Source organism: Orcinus orca, chromosome 16 (assembly GCF_937001465.1).
Source record: "Orcinus orca chromosome 16, mOrcOrc1.1, whole genome shotgun sequence".
In the NCBI taxonomy this organism is placed as follows: Eukaryota; Metazoa; Chordata; class Mammalia; order Artiodactyla; family Delphinidae; genus Orcinus; species Orcinus orca.
Window position 1 is genome coordinate 77814826 of NC_064574.1, and position 18145 is coordinate 77832970.

The 18145-nt window shown below is 52.3% G+C and overlaps 1 protein-coding gene across 2 annotated transcripts; it reads right to left on the reverse strand.

Moving 5' to 3' along the window:
- Window positions 1-1290: 1290 nt before the first annotated feature.
- NCF1 (neutrophil cytosolic factor 1) lies at window positions 1291-15848 on the reverse strand. 2 transcript variants are annotated; one of them, XM_012532734.3, is made up of 11 exons: window positions 15705-15848; window positions 11253-11333; window positions 8393-8468; window positions 8076-8241; window positions 6987-7042; window positions 5452-5574; window positions 4842-4949; window positions 3874-3991; window positions 2454-2558; window positions 1759-1904; window positions 1291-1568 (listed from the first exon to the last, which is right to left on the reverse strand). In XM_012532734.3, the coding sequence occupies exons 1-11, from the start codon at window positions 15774-15776 to the stop codon at window positions 1438-1440; spliced, it is 1182 nt and encodes a 393-aa protein (XP_012388188.1). In that variant the 5' UTR covers window positions 15777-15848; the 3' UTR covers window positions 1291-1437. The 2 variants fall into 2 exon arrangements, with proteins under 2 accessions (XP_012388188.1, XP_004268817.1); XM_004268769.4 differs by having other exon boundaries at window positions 1291-1565; window positions 15705-15835.
- Between the last annotated feature and the right edge of the window lie 2297 nt (window positions 15849-18145).

An 18145-nucleotide genomic window follows, 5' to 3' on the forward strand; every position in this document is an offset into this window, starting at 1 on the left:
TCAGTTGTAACATCTCCTCTTTTATTTCTGATTTTGAGTCCTCTCTCTTTTTTTCTTGCTGAGTCCAGCTAAAAGTTTGTCAGTTTTGCTTATCTTTTCTAAGAACCGGCTCTTAGTTTCACTGATCTTTTCTATTCTTTTCAGTCTTTATTTCATTTATTTCTGCTCTAATTTTTGTTCCTTCCTTCCTTCTACCAACTTTGGGCTTCATTAGTTCTTCTTTTTCTAGTTCCTTGGGGTGTTGAGTTAGGTTGTTTGAGACTTTTCTTGTTTCTTGAGGTAAGCATTTATTGCTATGAACTTCCCTCTTAGAACTGTGTTTACTACATCTCATAAATTTTGGTATGTTACATTTCCATTTTCTCAAGGTATTTTGTTGTTGCTGTTGTTTCTCTTTTTGATTTCTTCTTTGACCCACTGGTTGTTCATAACTTGTTTAATCTCCACATGTTTGTGAGTCTTCCACTTTTCTTCATGTAATTAATTTCTAGTTTCATACCATCGTGGCTAGAAAAAATATGCTTGATATAACTTCAGTCCTCTTAAATTTGTTAAAATTTGTTTTATGGCCTAACATATGATTTATCTTGGAAAATCCTTATTGATTTTCTGTCTGGATGACCTATCCATTGATGTAAATGAGGTATTAAAGTCCCCTACTATTATTGTATTGCTGTCTATTCCTCCCTTTAGGTCTGTAAATATTTGCTTTATATATGTTAGTGCTCCTATGTTGGGTGCATAAATATTTACAAATGTTATACCCTCTTATTGGATTGACCCCTTTATTGTTATGTAGTGCCAATGTCTCTTATTACAGTCTTTGTTCTATCTAAGTATAGCTCCTCCAGCTGTCTTTCGGTTTCCATTTGCATGAAGTATCTTTTTCCATCCCTTCACTTTCACTTTGTGTTATGTCCTTACATCTAAGGTGTGTCTCCCTATACCTAAATTACATTTTTTTTGGTAATCGGGGTGCACACACAAGGTCACCTAGGGCCCTGGCTCCCCTCCCCTCCCAACTATGCACTGTGTCTACTCTTCTTCAGAACTCTTCTGCAGTGAGGCCAGAGTTCAAGTAGGCAGTCTGTCAGACAAACAGTCAGAGGGGACTGGGGTTTCCTCTTGCACTTGGCCTTGTGCAAACTTGGTCTTGGGCAAGGCCAGTAAAGTATGCAACCGGACCTCAGTTCTTGCACCTTCCCCCAATAGAGCTCACAGCCTTCAGTCCTATTTCTAGAAATACCAAGGGTGTTGCCCAGCCCGCAGCGCGACTTTGCAAACCATCAGTCCACTCCAAGCAACATTTATTAAGAGTGGCGAATAGCTAGGTGGGGCGGGGCCAAGGGCTGCCTTCTGCCGCCAAACCTCAGGCTCTATACATGTATATACAGGGATAGGGGCTGGAGGTGGGAAGAGCGTCATGTGGGGGCGGCCTCAGACGGCGGAGGCCAGCTTCCGCTTGGTGCTCTCGCTGCAGCGGTGCAGGATGAGGTCTGCGCTGGGCCTCGGGGGCACGGCCGGCTGCGGCTTGGGGCGCTCGGTCTTGAGCGATTCCTCCTCCTCTGCTGGAGGACAGCGCCAGCTGAGGCCCGCCCCGCCTGCTCGGCCCCGCCTCTCTTCACTTTTCAGGCCCCACCCCTCAAGGCCCCGCCTCTCATCACCCTCGATGCTGGCCACATCCCTCCTCACCTCCGGCCCGCCCCGGGACCCGCCCCCAGACTCAGGCCCTGCCCCCAGGCCCCCGCCCTCACTCACTCAGCACGCTCCCTGGGCTCCGGGGCCCCGGCCGCGCCCCGCGGGGGCTTTGCTGCAAAAAACGGACACTGTTGCGCCGATAGGTGTCCTGGCTGAGGCGCTTCCGTGACCGTTGGTGGATGCTGTGCGCGTTGCGGATGGACGACCTGGGCACAGCAGGACAGGGGCTTTGGTCAGCGCCCCACGTCCCTGCCCTTCCCGCGTCCCTGCCCGAGGGGACTCTCATGGCCACCCCTGGAGTCCAAAGACTAGCCCGGGGAGGTTGAGAGTGGGAAGGAGGCGGGGTGGGGGGGTCCAGCACGGCCTGGGCGGGGCATGAAGGCGACTGTCCCTCGCCGACGCGGACCCCTGCCCTGACTCAGAGCCCAGGCCCATTTCCCACACCCCTCGCCAGCCTCCAGCCTACCCCCTCCCCAGGAAAGCCCTCCGAACTGCCGCAGCCCTCACGGGCCATCCCGAGGACTCTAGGCATCGGAGCCGCCACCTCCGTCTCACACCTCTGCTTTCCCACCGCCCCCGTGCCAGCCCCAGAGTGTGGGAGGGGGCCTCCATCCAGTGAGGGTGCTGCCTACCCCGCCAGGCTGAGCGCCCCTGCACCATCTCCCCTGCCCCAGCACTGCCTATCCAGGGCCTGGACAGACAGACGGAAGCCGTGGTATACCCTCCTCAGCCCCACCCCAGGGGCTCTTGCTCACCTGCGGGGCGGCGCTCCCCTCTTGATCCGGCTTTGGGCCTGGTCTGTGTCCTGCCCTGCCTGTTGCAGGTACATGGATGGGAAGTAACCTGTGACATCTTCTTTCCTGCAACAGAGGCAGCCCTTGAGGCCTGAGCAGCTGCAGGGGCGGGGCCTCAGACATGGGGTCAAGGCTCCCTCTAAACAGTTGGGGGTCAAGGCAGCTGGGAGGTTGCAGACACGGCAGCCAACACCAGACCCTGCACCTGTATGCCTCAGTTTCCTCATCAATGCCACACAGGCCTTCCCAGTTGTGACGCTGGGAGGGGGAGGAAGTTAGCAGATCCATCTCCCCAGGGACAGGTGTTTGCTACAAAACATCTGCAATATTGTATTTGTCAGTTTTTTTCTTTCATGGTGATTGCCTTCTGTGTCCTAAGAAACTTCTGCGTACCTCCAGGTCACCAAGTTCCCTTATGCTTTCTTCCAAAAGCTTCTTAGTTTTGGGTTTTGTGCTTGGTAAAATCTGTGAAATGTTCCAAATAAAGGTGTATGGTGTGAGGCAGGGGTCTAGGTTCATTTTCTTCCCCCCATAGGGATATCCAGTTGTTCCAGCGCCGTTTGTTAAGAAGCTTTTTCTTTCCATTCTCACTACTGCATTTGGCAGTAAAAACAAACAACAGCCTTTGCATAATACAAACCTCACTCTGTAAAACTCTGATTCTTCTTGGCTGGTGGGAGACTCACAAACATTGTCTCAGGGCTGCATAATGGGGGTTAACTGAGTTTGGGTCAAAAAACTAATTCACTTTGCTGTACAGCAGAAACTAACACAACACTGTAAAGCAACTATATGCCAATAAAATTTTAAAAATAAAAGGTTGAGAAATCCTGCCTCAAAGTCCCCAGCCAAGGGCCACGCTGATGGGGGGGTGTTGTGGCCACAAGCTCACTGGGGTCACGGACGGGCCCTGTGACTCAGGGCTCTGAAATCGTGTGCAAGACCCTGGGATTCTGCTTTCCCCAGAACCAGGAAAGCAAGTTAGTATTCCTACGTTCACTTGGAGGAATAAACAGATGGAAATTGCAATGAAGGATTTTAAAAGGAAAAGGGATGACAGGGTCTGCTCTAGCAGCTATCAAATATAATAATTAATACAATTAATTGTGTTGCTGGAGAATGAATAGATGGACTGGTCAGGGGACGTGACCCCAAGTCACAAAGGAAAGGTGTGCCCACTCAGACAAGGACACTGAACCCTGAGACACGGGCAGGCTGGGATTATCACGAGTCTGCTTCCAAAATGGAAACAGCCCAGAGAGAGGCAGTGGCCTACCCAGAGTCACACAGTCAAGTCGGCACTGAGCCTACGCAGGCCCAACCCCAGGCCAGGCTGACTCTCAGGGCAGGTGCAGTGGGAGGGAGGGCACAGCTCTCCTACCTGATGACCCACCAGCCATCCAGGAGCTTATGAATGACCTCGATGGTTTCGCCCTGCTCCAAAGATATCTCATCCTCCAATAGGGCAGTGTAGGCTTCGATGGTGATGTAGGGCTCACCTGGAGAGAGGAGGGGCAGAGTGTGAAGCCCCCCCCCCCCAGCACGGGGCTCGCCACCCCGCCCCTCCTCTCTGGGCCTGGGGCTTCCTCCAGCTGGAGCCCAGGACCTCTCTCCTCCAGCCCTCCCCCCTCCTCGTGGAGACACTCTGGACTTGTGCCCTCTGCCTACTCTACCCAGGGGAGCTCGCCCGCTCCTACCCACCATCACCCACACCAGAGGCCAGGAGCACCCATGACTGCAGAGACCTGGCCAGGCACCTGCACACGAGGAGTGGCTAGGCAGAAAGTGCAGAGGTAGAGCACCCATCCAGTGGCACCTGAGCTACTCAACTCCAGTCCACTATTGGCATGTGGGGCTGCAGGCCCAATACACACGCCTTTCCCAATTTTTAAAGAGGAGTCATAAATCCATATAAAATTGTAAGATCTTTCTATTGCAAATTACGGGCAACCAATACTAAATTTTTTCAAACCCCACGTGGGACCCATCCAGCCCAGGGGCTGCCAGTTTTTCCATTCTAGTCAGCCATAATGCCCCCACCTCCAGGCAGCCCTCCTTCCTGAGCCTCAGTTTGGCTCATCATGCAGCTTCCCACTGGACCCAGCCCCAGGCTGGCTGCCACACTGTGTCTCAGGCTGACCTTATCCCCCTCACCTCTATTCTACCTCCTGGTTCCCCCTGTCCTGACCAAGGGCACCACCTCCTACCCCACCTAGACCCAACCTAGGGTCTCAGCCCTGCCTCCCCTCCTGCCCAGCCCACAGTCATGTCTGACCCCAAAGCACTCACTTCTGGCTCTTCAATCCCGCCCCTCTCTCCCACCCCTGAGGCCGAGGAGGGGAGGGGCACCTTCATAGTTGGGTTCTGGGTCTTCTGCCTCATCGGGACTGTCCAGGGGCTCCAAGTAGGACGCCGGGACCCAGCCGCGCTTTGTCTTCATTTGGCAGAACCACCAGCCTGTGCCAGGGATACAGGGCGGTAGGTCTGGGCGGGCCTGGGAGCCTCCCTCAGCCATCGGCGGGGGGTAGGGGTGGGTGAGGGCACTCAGACACAGACACACAGGTGTCCAACACTCAGATCCAGAAATGTCACCTTCACCACACTCTACACCAAAATCACACACACCAGTACCCACAGGGTCACAGAACTACAGCTCAGAACCCACATCACACACATGGTGAGAAGTTCACCTGTCCACCCGGATGTAACCCCCAGAGATGCACAGTCACAGCCCAGAATGTGTGCAGATCCCCAGAGCTGCCCTGGGGCACACTCTCAGAGAGAGGGTGACCCACAGTGTGGGGAGAACAGTCAGGGCCCCTGAAGGAGCCAGAGCCCCCCGGTGGGCCAGGCGGGGAGGAGGCCTGGGGCTGCCTGGGGGGCAGAGCCTTGGTGGGGGCCTGTAGCCATGGGCCCAGGCACCAGGGGAGGGCGGTCCAGGCAGGGCGGGGAGGCTGACCACTCTGGCTCTTCTCCACGACATCCACCACGTCGCCTGTGGCCAGAGCCATCTCGGAGCCTGAGCTCTTCTCATAGTCAGCGATGGCGTGGTACGTCTGCAGGATGATGGGGCCCGTGATGTCTGGGTAGAGGGAGGGCAGGGTGAGTGGACATTGTGGGTGCCTCGTCCTGGCTCTCCCCTGTGGGCCCTGTGTAGGCCACCTGAACAGGCACTGGCATCCCGTCCCCACCCAGCTCCAGACAGGCCAGGGGTAGACGCGCCCTGTATTCTGGAAAGCAGCAAAGACAAGCTAGTCTTCGCAGCCCTGCACTTATTGAGCACCCAGTGTGTTCCAGACACTGGTCACACACTTTACACACGGTCTCTTTCTCATTTGATGTGGGTAGCGAGCAGCCCTTCTCAACTTCAAGGTGCACACAAATCACCCGGGGATCTTGCTGAAACAGGTGCTGATTCCACAGGCCTCTGGTGGGACCGAGAGGCTACATGTCTAACCAGCCCCCAGGCAGTACTGCTGCCGCTTGTTATGGGCTGAATTGTGTCCCCCCACCCCCAAATTCATATGTTGAAGCCCTAACCCCCAGTACCTTAGAATCTGAGTGTATTTGGAGATAAAACCTTCAAGGAGGTGATTAAGGTTAAATGAGGTCATAAGGGTGGGACCCTGATCCAATAGGACTGGTGTCCTTATAGGAAGAGGAAAAGACACCAGGGAGCTGCATGCACAGAGGAAAGGCCATGTGAGAACAAAGCAACAAGGCAGCCGTCTGCAAGCCAAGGAGAGAGGCCTCAGCGGAACCCAAACCTGCCCACAACTTGATCTCAGCCTTCCAGCCTCCAGAACTATGAGAAAATTCATTTCTCCTATTTAAGCCACCCACTCTATGACACTTTGTTATAGCAGCCTGACCTAAAACACTGCTGGTCACTGGACCACACTTTGAGTAGCCCAGAGCACTTGACCGTGTGTCCCACCGACTGGCTGAAATCATGCTCCACATTTAGTAGCTGTGTGTCCCTTGTCAAGAATCTCAACTTAAATCAAGCCTCAGTGTTGTCCAGTTGCAAAATGGGGATAATAGCACAGTTGTACCTATTTCATACTATTATAGAGATGATTACATGAGTTAATACGTGGAAAACATTTAAAATAGCGCCTGGCACAGGGTACGTGCTCGATAAATGTTAGGTAATGTTATTAATAATTATCGTGCAATAAAGACTAGATACTGTCATGCCCCTGAGTCACCCCTAAAAGCCACTTCTGCCCCTAAATCTGTCCATTCATTCAGCCAGAACATCCTGTAGGCTGTTGGGAGCCAGGGTCTGTGCTGGGCGCTGCAGCCATGGAGGTGAGCTCCCTTCCCTGACCAGTGACCCTCAAAGACCCCAACACTTCAGTGCAGCCACCAAGACCCTTCACAGCTGCTCTCAACTCCTGCTCTTTTCCCTGCACACACCGAGCTCAGGGTCCCTGATGGTGTCAGCAGTCCCTTAGGGTGACCCTGACTTGGCTGACCCCGGCCTCTCACCTGCAGCATTACTCTTGCCATCTCTGGGCATCAGGTATGTCTCTGGCTTTTTCACCCTGCATCAGAGAACAGTCTGGGTTAGACGCTCAGCTTCCCCTGGAGAACAGCATGCTCCGGGCAGACCTACGGAAGGACTTGCCAAGAAAGTTCCCAGAAGGAACGTGGGAAATGGGGGCTGCCGCAGAGAGAAGGTAGCAACTGGACTAGAAGCACAGGGCTTTGAGGAGGACAGGCTCTGCTCAGCCAGCCCGAGGAGGGGCCCCAGCCTCCTGCAGACCCAAAGGAGAAGGTTCGTGGGCCAGCTCCCTTCTGCTGGAGCCTCGAGAGGGAAGCCAACAGGAGTGGGCGCCCCTAACCCCAGGGCCAGTGGGAACTGCCCCGCCCAGGACCGGGGATGTGTTCAAGGGTCCAGAAGCACTGGCTGGAGCCCTGCTGTCTCTACGGCAGCCCTGTCCTCCAGGCCTCCCCCAGCACTCAGTACCAGAGGGGGACAGAGAGAAGGACCTTCCGCAGCACATTCCCGCGAGATCTCATCAGCATCTCCGATGCTGTCCACGCAGGGCCCTGAGCACAGGAGATCCCTGGGGCGAGGGCAGGCAGAGAATGAGGTGACAAAGGATAGGCAGGGGCCTGAGACAGGCTCAGGAAGGAACAGAGGCCACCGGCCCCCCACGTCCTCTCGGGGGCTCCACACTTCACAGTTTGTAAGCACTCTCCCCAGCACCCACTACTGCATCTGGCCCTCACCACCCGGTCACAGAAGGGGAAGCTGCTTTCAGAAGGCTCCAGGTCCCACGGCCAGGCAGCCTCAGAGTCAGGACAAGGACTTAGGACCTTAGACCCCCAGCCCACAGTGCCTCCCCCCGACCCCCAGCACCCTGAGGCTCAGAGGGGTCCAGGTAGAAACTTGGCAGGGATGCTGGGGGTGTCCAGAGTTGGAATCCTGCCTCCTTGGCTTTCCCTGCTGTGTGACTTTGGGCAAGTCACTTCCCCTCTCTGAGCCTCAGGCTCCTCCTGTGCAACATGGGGACAGTCCCACCCGCTCCAGGCAAGGGTCTGACCACCACCTTTCCTCCTCCCGCCACTCACTGGCTGTCCGTGGGGAGCTTGAGGTCGTCAGGGCGCACCTTGAAGAAGTTGAGGAGGTGGGGGCAGCGGGAGATCTTGACAGGCAGGTTCATGAGTGAGTTGCAGTACTCGGTGAGGGTGCCCTGGCGGCTCTCGGCCACCCGCTGCCCATCAAACCACCGCGGGGCTGGGTGGACCAGGGAGGGGCACCAGAGGACCAGTGAGCACACTTGAAAGGTCAAGTCCCGAGAGGGTGGGAGTGGAGGGGGCAATTGGAGGGCAAGTGAGGGGAGCTGGGACAGGTGAGCCTGCCCAGGTGACTCAGGCCTGCTCCTCACCTGGCAGGTGGGGGATGATCCTGTTCTCTCGGTTGATGTCCCCTGCCTCGATAGGAAACATCTCCTTTAAGATTTTCTAGACAGAAAAGCAGATGTGAAGGAATCTGTTTTATTACAGCACTGTAAAACACAAAATTGGACATGACCTAAATACCCTTCCAATTGCTCAGGCTAGAAGCTCCTGGTGGCATCCTGGATTCTTCTTTCTCTTCCACCTCACATCCAATCCATCAGCAAATTCTTTCGGTTCTGCTCCCCAAATCTATTCAGAATCTGATTCTTCTCACTACACTTGCTGCCACCACCCTGGTCTGAGCTTCCACCGGGTCTGGTTATTATAACCTTCTTAGGTCACTCACCCCTCCCCCTCCCTTGTCTGTCCTCAATCCAGCATCCAGAGGGATCCTCTGAAAACCTAAGTTGCATCCTCTCCCTCCTCTGCTCAGAACCCTCCCTGCCTCTCAGCTCACTCAGAATGGAAGCCAAAGGCTCCGCATTGGTCTACCAGGCACCATGTGACCTGCCTCTGCCTGCCTTGCTCACCTCTCCTGCCCCACTCTCCCGCTGTTCACTCTGCTCCAGCCACCCTTGAATGCTCCAGGCCCACTCCTGCCCCAGGGCCTTTGCATGTGCGATTCCCATTCTTCCCCCACACAGATCCATAGCTCACTCTCTCTCTCTCTTTCTCCTTCTTCAAGTCCTTGCTCAGATATCTCCCACTTCAGTGAGGCCTCTTCCCTGACAACTGTCCTTCCTTGTCCCACCCTTCCCACCTCCCCTCCCTGCTTCATTTTTCTCTGTAATTCTAAGCACAATCTAACATACTATATAAGTTACTTATTTTTTTGTTTGTCTGTTATCCTGACTCCTCCACTAGAACATAAGGTCTACTAGGGTGGGCAAGGATTTGCATCTGTCTTTTATGCCTTTCAGCAGCATTTCCTTCTCACTAAGTAGAAAGTGCCTGGTACTTAGTTGGTGCTCAATAAATAGTGGTTGGATGAATGAATGAGTCGACCAATTAATAAAAGAAGCTAATCCTACAATGGAATAACCCAGAACAGTTTAAAGAGGTGAGATGAAGCCCCACAAAGTATCAGCATGGACTAGTCTCAAAAAATGTAACCTAGTGGGCTTCCCTGGTGGCGCAGTGGTAGAGAGTCCGCCTGCCGATGCAGGGGACACGGGTTCGTGCCCTGGTCCGGGAAGATCCCACATGCAGCAGAGCGGCTGGGCCCGTGAACCATGGCCGCTGAGCCTGCGCGTCCAGAGCCTGTGCTCCACAGCGGGCGGGGCCGCAACAGTGAGAAACCCGTGTACAGCAAAAAAACAAAACAAAACAAAAAAAGTAACCTAGTGACAGTAATAAGATTGAGAAAAAGGCAAAAAGCACACTGATGGCATTTATATGCACTACAGAAAATGCAGGCTCCACACTACTGCATGTTGTTTCTGTGCTGTGCGTGTGTGTGTGCGTGTGCGTGTGCGTGTGTGTGTGTGTGTGGCCACCCAGGGTAGGAGCTGGGACGGGATATGAGATGAAGGGCGACTTCCACTGCTTTTGTAATGTTTTATCTCTTTTATCTTAAAAACACCTTATCTTAAAAATACCTTAGGGCTTCCCTGGTGGCACAGTGGTTAAGAACCCGCCTGCCAATGCAGGGGACACGGGTTCGAGCCCTGGTCCGGGAAGATCCCACAAGCCGCGAAGCAACTAAGCCCACGCGCCACAACTACTGAGCCTGTGCTCTAGAGCCCTCGAGCCACAACTACTGAGCTGACGTGCCTAGAGCCCGTGCTCTGCAACAAGAGAGGCCACCGCAGTGAGAAGCCTGCGTACCGCAACGAAGAGTAGACCCCGTTCCCACAACTAGAGAAAGCCTGCGCGAAGCAATGAAGACCCAACGTAGCCAAAAATAAAATGAAGTTTAAAACAAACAAACAAAAAAACGCCTTATAGCAAACGGCCCAGTGATATCAGCTGTGACTCCAGGTGCTGGGTGTACAAGGCTGGTTACAGTTTTCTTTGCATTTATCTGCATTTCACTTTAAATAATTCACACAAGAGAAGTGCAGGAACCTGCACGCTTCCTGAAGCCCCTTCCCTGGTTAAGGAGGGCCCTGCGTGTGGAGTGGGCCCTGGGGGAACCCATCTGGCTTTTGTGGCCCCTCCATCCATATGACCCTGTCTTAGACCAGGACCCAGCACTGTGTGCACTGTGACCCCCGATGACCACCCCCAATTTTGTCCAACCAGCCACTGGTGTTGGGAACCCTGAGGGATTCTCTCATGTAAACCTTGGTGATAACAGGCACCCACAAAGCAAGAGGACCCGGTTTCTTGGGTGTCAGGATCATCCGCCCTCCTTCTAATCCACCAGGGGTCCTCATCAGGCCAGTGACGGTGAGTGAAAGAGCAAGCTCCTAGGATGACACCTGTGGTGGTGACACTGGCAGGCTGTCCCCTGCAGGGACAGAGCAAGCAGGGCCCTTGAGACGGCCCCCTTGAGATCCTGTGGAATGGGTGCAGAGTTTTGGTTTGGGAAGACAGACATATTCAGAAATGGGTGGTGGTGTTGGCTGTGTGACATTGTGAATGTACTTAATGCCACTGGCTTGTACACTTAAAATGGGTAAAGTGGTAAATGTATGTTATGTATATTTCACCAAAATAAAAATTGCTTTAGTGCTTTTTAAAGTTAAAAAAAATAATGCCCCCTTATCTGTGGGCTGGGAGGGGACGGGGGGACTCTGGGTTCCTCAGCTCCTGGTCAGCACCTAGGCCGCTCCCCTCCCCAAAGGGCAGAACTGGGACTGGGTGTGGCATCCCCTCCCTGGACCCCCAACACAGGGCACTCACATGGAATTCGTAGATCTCAGTGAAACGCCGGTAGACCACCTTCTCAGACAGGTCCTGCCATTTCACCAGGAACATGTAGACCTGGGGGGCGGTAGAGGTGGGGCATCTCGTTCAGCCATGCACCTGGGCAGCCCCCCACCCCATGGTGGAAGCCCACAGGACTGGGGGTGGGAGGGAGAATGCTCTTTGGGGTAACCTGGGACATAGAAAGAGCACCAAGTTCATGGTCCCCAGGGCAAGACGGATGACTTCTCTCAAATTAACTCAAATTCATCTGTAAACTGGAGGTAAAAGTAGGACCTCACTGCTAAGGCTGGTATGAGAGTTAACAGAAGGTAAGATACAGAAAGGGCTGGCCTCAGACAACACAAGAACTCAGTAAGCTGTTGTATGGTTCCATTTCTATGAAATGTCCAGGGAGTTCCCTGGTGGTTCAGTGGTCGGGACTCTGCACTTTCACTGCCAAGGTCCCAGGTTCAGTCCCGGGTCGGAAAACTGAGATCCCACAAGCCACGCATGTGGCCACACACACACACACACAAAATGTCCAAAAGAGACAAATCTATTGAGACAGAAAGTAGATTAGTGGTTGCCAGGGGCTGGGTGGGGCTGGGGGTAAGGGGGCTGAGGTTTGACTGCTAACGCGTATGGGTGATGAAGAAAATCTTCTAGAATCAATTGTAGTGATGGTTGTGCAACTCTGTGAGTATCCTAAAAACCACTGAATTGTACAATTCACATAGGTTAATCGTATGGCATGGGAATTATATCTCAAAAAAGCCATTATTTAAAAACAAACAAGAAAAAAACAAAACAAAAAACCTCAGGAAGGAAAAATAGGCCTGCAAAAACAGTTAGGAGAATACCACTCAGCCGCAAAAAAGAACAAATTACTGCTATGTGCAACCCTGTGGATGAATCTCAAAATCATTAAATTATGCTGAGTGAAATAAGCCAGGCGTGAAAGGCTACACATGATTCCATATCTACGGCACCCTAGAGCAAGCAGCCCAACTAAATTAAGGTGGAAAACCTGGGGATGGGGAGGAATGACTGCGGTGTGAGATGGGGTGATGGTCACGGTCTACATCTTTTTCTTTCTATTATTTTTTATTTTTTACAGTCTACGTCTTGATGAGAGTTTAGGTTACGTAGGCAGATGTACTGTCAGATCTCAGCAAATGTATCTCTGAGATTTGTGGGTTTCATTTTACATAAATTTTCCATCAAAAGAGAAAAAAAACTACAGAAAAATACTGAACTCTAGTTGTGATACGCATGCTGAAGTACTGGGTTGGCCAAAAAGTTCGTTCAGGTTTTTCTGTAAGGTCTTAAGGGAAAACCGGAATGAACTTTTTGGCCAACCCAACATCTAGGACAGTGTACTGATGTTTGTAATTTGCCTTGAAATGCACCAAAAATAAGATAGATTGATGGGTGGATGGATGGATGGAGGCATACATGATAAAGCAAGTACTATAGGAAATGTTAATGGTATAATCAAGATAGTAAGCATATGTCTGGTTGGGTTTGGTTTTTTGTGGTTTTTTTTTAATTAATTATTTATTTTTGGCTGCGTTGAGTCTTCGTTGCTGTGCACAGGTTTTCTCTAGTTGTGGCGCATGGGGGCTACTCTTTGTTGCAGTGCACAGGCTTCTCATTGCGGTGGCTTCTCTTGTTGCGGAGCATGGGCTCTAGACGCTTCAGTAGTTGCAGTACACAGGCTCAGTAGTTGTGGCTTGTGGGCTCTAGAGGGCAGGCTCAGTTAGTTGTGGTGCACAGGCTTAGTTGCTCTGCAGCATGTGGGATCTTCCAGGACCAGGGCTTGAACCTGTGTCCCCTGCATTGGCAGGCACATTCTTAACTACTGCACCACCAGGGAGGTCCCTGGTTGGGTTTTTTGTTTGGTTTTGTTTTGCTGTAAAATTTTTTTCAACTTTGCTGTATATTTGAAGTTTCTCAGGATAAAATCTTGGGGAATAAAAAGAATAGCTACCAACGGGGATGATAAAAATGTTCTAAAAAATTAGATGGTTGTGATAGTTGAAGAACTTTAAATATACCCAAAGCCATAGTGCACTTTAAATGGGTGAACTTGCTAATATTTTACATATTTAGAAGTAAAATTAAATCAACAAGGATTTTTTTAACTTTAAAGTTGGAAACAAACAGAAACAAATGAACTTAACTATATATAAAATGGGTAATAACCTAAATATTAAAGGAAAATGGAAAAGAATCCAAGTAGCTTTTAGTTGCAGCACTTTCAGTATTCTCAGTCCAAAAGGACCAAAAGAACTGCAAAGAAAACTTAAATTTGACTTAATAGGTTAGTAGGTTTATTGTTAATAGTGGCGTGGGTGTAATTATTCTGAAACAAGTTTATGTGTATTTTAGAATTGAGCAGAAGAGTGAATATACTGATCTCGTTGGGAGCCAGGGTTCCTGCAGTGAGAAAAAGGAGCTACATACATAAAGTGATGAGAAGCACGGATGATATGAAATAGCTATTTCCTCCAGTCTGTCCACTGGAAAGGCAGTCATGAGCCATGACACCTTGGTGGCAATGAGCACACCTAGCTTCCAGCTCTTGGGTTCTAATATCACTCCCACTAAAAAGAACCAGGGCTCTTTAGTGAAATGCTTGAGTCCAGGACTAGGGCTGGGAAAGTCCAAGTTAAGCTGGCCCACTTTGTGCCATGAGAATGTACCCAGGTACCCTGTCCCCCACCGCCCCCGCCGCAAAAAAAAAGAATGACAGGATATATTAAAAAAAAAAAAAAAAGTACAGAAGCCAGCCTGAAGGAGCTCCAGTCACCAAATCTGGGACATTCTGAGCATCAAAATAAGTAATGATGGTATTGGATTATAACTCACTGAATAAAACAGGAATCCATGGATCTATACTGACATAAATAAGGAAGAAGGGAAGACACAGGAAAATGTTGCCTAATAAATGCAGAAGGACCAATAGAGTTTAAAAATCATTATTTGGCAATCATTATAGTAATGTGATTCAGGAAAGAGTCATACAGATACTATAAGGCACAGGATATTCACACAGCTTTACATAACCTCCCCATAGCTTAGTTATTAATTACAAAGGGGAAAAGAGTAACTTTACAGCAGAGAAACTTGGAGGACACGTCCAGGACTCAGTGATCAAAGTTAACATCACCAATAAAGGAACAAATCAAAATCACCTGCCACCTGATACGATCCATGAAAAGAACGTATCAATACTTCTGGGGTGTTCCTGCATTACTAAGATCTAACAAAGTATCAGACACACCTGAATCGAGGGGTGTTCTGCAAAATCACTGGCCCCATCTCTTCAAAAAGTCAAAGTTGAGAAGGACAAAGACCAATTAAGACTGATCTGGATTTAAAGACGCCAAAGAGACATGACAACTCAGATGCAACAGGTGATCCTGGATAGTTTTTGTTCGTTTGTTTTAATTTGTGTGATCTTGGATTGGATCCTTGACCTGAAAAAATTTTCCTACGGAAGGACAAGAGGACAATTGGTAAAATCCAAATAAAGTCTGTGGGTTTCATAACAGTGTTTTATCAGTGTTAATTTCCTCATTTTGACACCTTTGGTTATGTAAAAGAACGTCCTTGATTTTAAGAAATACACACCTGTAATAAATACTTAGAGGTAAAGAAACACAGTGTCTCCAAATAACTCTCAAATGATTCAGAAAATGTATATTCAGAGAGAGAGAAAGCAGGAGGGACAAAGAGACGGAGGGGGAGAGACAGAGAGTGAGAGAAGGAGAGAGGAAATGTGGGTGAAGGAATATTGGAGTTATTGGTGTTTTGGGGGACATTTCTGTAAATTTGAAATTATTTCAAAATTAAAAGTTAAAAAAGCAGGGTCTTGGCACATACACTACAAGTGCCAATTTACTAATTGGATCCCTCCCTGGCCTTCCTCTGGGTTTGGGGACCCCGTGATGGGATGGCCATGTCTGGGCCTGCACTCCTCCAGCTCCCCCAGGGCAGGAGGGGGGACTCCTCTGGTCCCTGTGGTGGTGTCACCCTACAGGAGGGGTCACGACTCTAATGTAACTGATCGCCACCAGGGCGCTCTCCCGAGGACCCTTCCCAGAAGGGCCGCGGGGACACTCGCCGGGCGCGGAGAGGGGACGCCGGGCTGCGGCGGGAAGCAGGGCGTGGGGGGGGTGGGCGGGCGGGGGCCGGGGGCCAAGCCTCTGTCCTCGCACCGAGGGCCCGGGTGGCGGCGCGCACCTTTTGAAGGGCGCACATTGACTGCGGCCCCGGCGGGCGGCCTGAGGCCCAGAGCCGGGGAGCCTTGGCCGCGGCCCCGCCCCCTCACCCCTCGGCCGCCCGCGTCTCGGGCCGGGAGTCCCGGGGCTGCCCGGGGACCGGCACCTGCGCCCCGCCAGTCCTGTCCCCACGCGCAGGGCTCCTCAGGCCGGTACTCACGTAGTGCTGGCTGGGGACGTAGCGCTTCTCGAAGCCCAGGAGGGCGATGTGGCGAATGAAGGGGTCCCCCATGGCTGGGCTGCGTGCGGCCCCCTCTTCTCCGGGGCGCTGCGGGCTGAGACTTAAATAGGCTGGAAAAAGGAAGTCGCCTCTGTCGCGGCGGGGCCGCGGGCAGGAGGGGTCAGGGAACGTGGAGATAGGGTTTTGCTTCTTCTTTCAGTTTCTGGGCTTCCTCGGGTTCCCGTGGTGCGGACATGGGTGGCCTCACGCACGCAGTTGTGCGGGGACACGCCCGTCATTGTCCCCTCCGTGGCCCACAGGGCCCCGCAGGAGGGTTGCCTGACTCCCAGCTCTCTCCTCCTGGCTCCTCTGAGCCAGCCACGCTGGCCCCTCTGTTCCAGGTGCTCCCATCTCAGGGCTTTTGCACAAGCCATTCCACCTGGCCCGTCTCCCACACACCTGTAACTCCCACTCTCATTCTTCTACAGGTGTCTATTCAAAGGGCACCTCCTCTGAGAGGCCTTCCTTGATATAAACTTCACATAAAATAGCAAAACTTCATGCGGACCCCACCCTTCTTTCCTGCTTTTTTTTTTTTTTTTTCCAGATCACTCATCACATTTTTATTTTTACAGTGTCTTTCCCTACCAGAATGTGAGCCCCATGAGAGAAGGGTTTGGCCTGTTTTGACAAGGGCTCTGGCCCCAACCCCTAGAGCTGGTGCCTGGCACACAGTGGGCCCTCTGTAAGTATTCGGATAGTAACTGCATCACTCACGAAGTGATTGATGGAATGAATCCTCCAGGGGAGCGTGTGCAAGCCTCAGGTGTACATCCCGGGTGACTGTGGCTGAGGGCAGGGGCAGCGGGGCAGACTGAGTGAGAACCGCGTTCAAATCCTGATCAAAGAATGGCCGCTCAGAGCAGATGTGGTTTCCTCTTGAGTGAAAGGGGGCTCCCAGCTCTGATGAGAAGGGGGAGAAGGGGATTTGGGATGGAGGGGTGAGGAGGACAGCAGCTTGCTGGGGGAGAGGCTGGGGCCTCTCTCACTAAAGCCTGGGGTGCTTGGCCAGGTAGATGGGGAGCCTGGGGGGCTCAGAGGTTATAGAGCTGGTTCAAGGTCACGCAGCAAGTGGCCTTAGACCCAGGCAGTTCAGCTGCAGGCTCAGGTGGGCAGGGCCAGTTTGTGGCCCAGATCCCCAGATTCCAAGATGGAGAGATGATGGCAAAGCCCATCAGCACTGGGAACACTCTGAGAGCCACAGGTCCCCCTGGACCGCCAGGGGTGAGGGTTGCTCTCTGGCAGGGGATTTTATCTAGGAAGCCCGGCGTCCATCTCCTCTGCTCTGAAAGGTCTGCTTGGCAGGTCCCCTCTGGTCACTGCTGATCCCCGATCACCCTGAGGTCACCAGCCCTGGGTGTGACCAGCCTTGCAAGTCCTTCCTCTGATCATTTCCATTTACACATCTAGGATCTTCCTGCACAGAAGGATGATGCACTACTCGGCAATGGGCAGGAACTACCGGACACAACACGGGTGAACCTTCCAGACACAATGCGGGGATAGAGAAGGCAGACACAAAGCACACCTTCTGCAGCATGCCATTGACACCAAGCTCAAAAACTGCCCATGCCAGTCAGTGGGGTTGGAAGCCAGGGTGACCTCCAGCGCGGGGGGGTGGGTGGGTGGGTGCAGCAGTGAGTGGAGGCAAGCAGGAGGTGGCAGGTGATTTGCTCTGTTGATAAGGATGCCATTTCCACAAGTGCACTCACTTTCTGAAAATTAACCCAGCCCCAGGCACGTCAGTTTCATGCACGGCCCTTTTTCGTGGGTGTGTTGTACCTCAAAAGAAAGTTGAAAGCAAAGAACATTGAGTGGGATCACATGATGGATGGCAGTCCTCACTTAATTCCACATCAGTGGCCCCTGCAGCACAAGGCCCTTGGCTCACGGCTGAGCGGCTGTCCTTTCATTACTCACTAAATGCCCCCTCCCTGAGGGACACTCAGCTTGTCTCTGGTCTTCCCCGTCCCATGTGGTGCTGCCTTGGGGTCCCCACACAGAGGTCAGACTTGCAGTACTGGCTCACCTGGGAAGGGTAGAGGAAGTGGCTGGTGGGGCTGGCTGCAGTGGTACCCACCCCCCCACCCCACCCCACCCCCGGCGCCGGGTCTGGTCATGGCCCGGGCACTTCCTTCCCTTCTTCTCAGCGGTCTTTCCACTCTTGCATAATTGCCCGGCCAGGCTGCTCTGTCCTGCAGACACCAGGCACAACTCAGCGGCCCAAGCCATCAGCTGCTACCTCTCCACTTCCCTCCTATGGTCTCCCCAAACGTCGCCTTGCTCCTTACCGCGCCCAGGCAGAGCGCAGGTGTACAAACCATGAAGTGCTAAGAACTCATGCTTACCTTGTAAGGACCTCCGTGAGCAGGCTCATAGCC

Bases quoted from the DNA above. Each gene is read 5' to 3' on its own strand.
- NCF1 (XM_012532734.3), bottom strand. From the start codon at position 15,776: ATGGGGGACCCCTTCATTCGCCACATCGCCCTCCTGGGCTTCGAGAAG. The intron at 8,469-11,252 runs GTGAGTGCCCTG...TTTTCTGTCTAG, and splicing joins CTGAGATCTACGAATTCCAT to AAAATCTTAAAGGAGATGTT. The intron at 3,992-4,841 runs GTGCCCCTCCCC...TCCTCTCTCCAG, and splicing joins CCCAGAACCCAACTATGAAG to GTGAGCCCTACATCACCATC.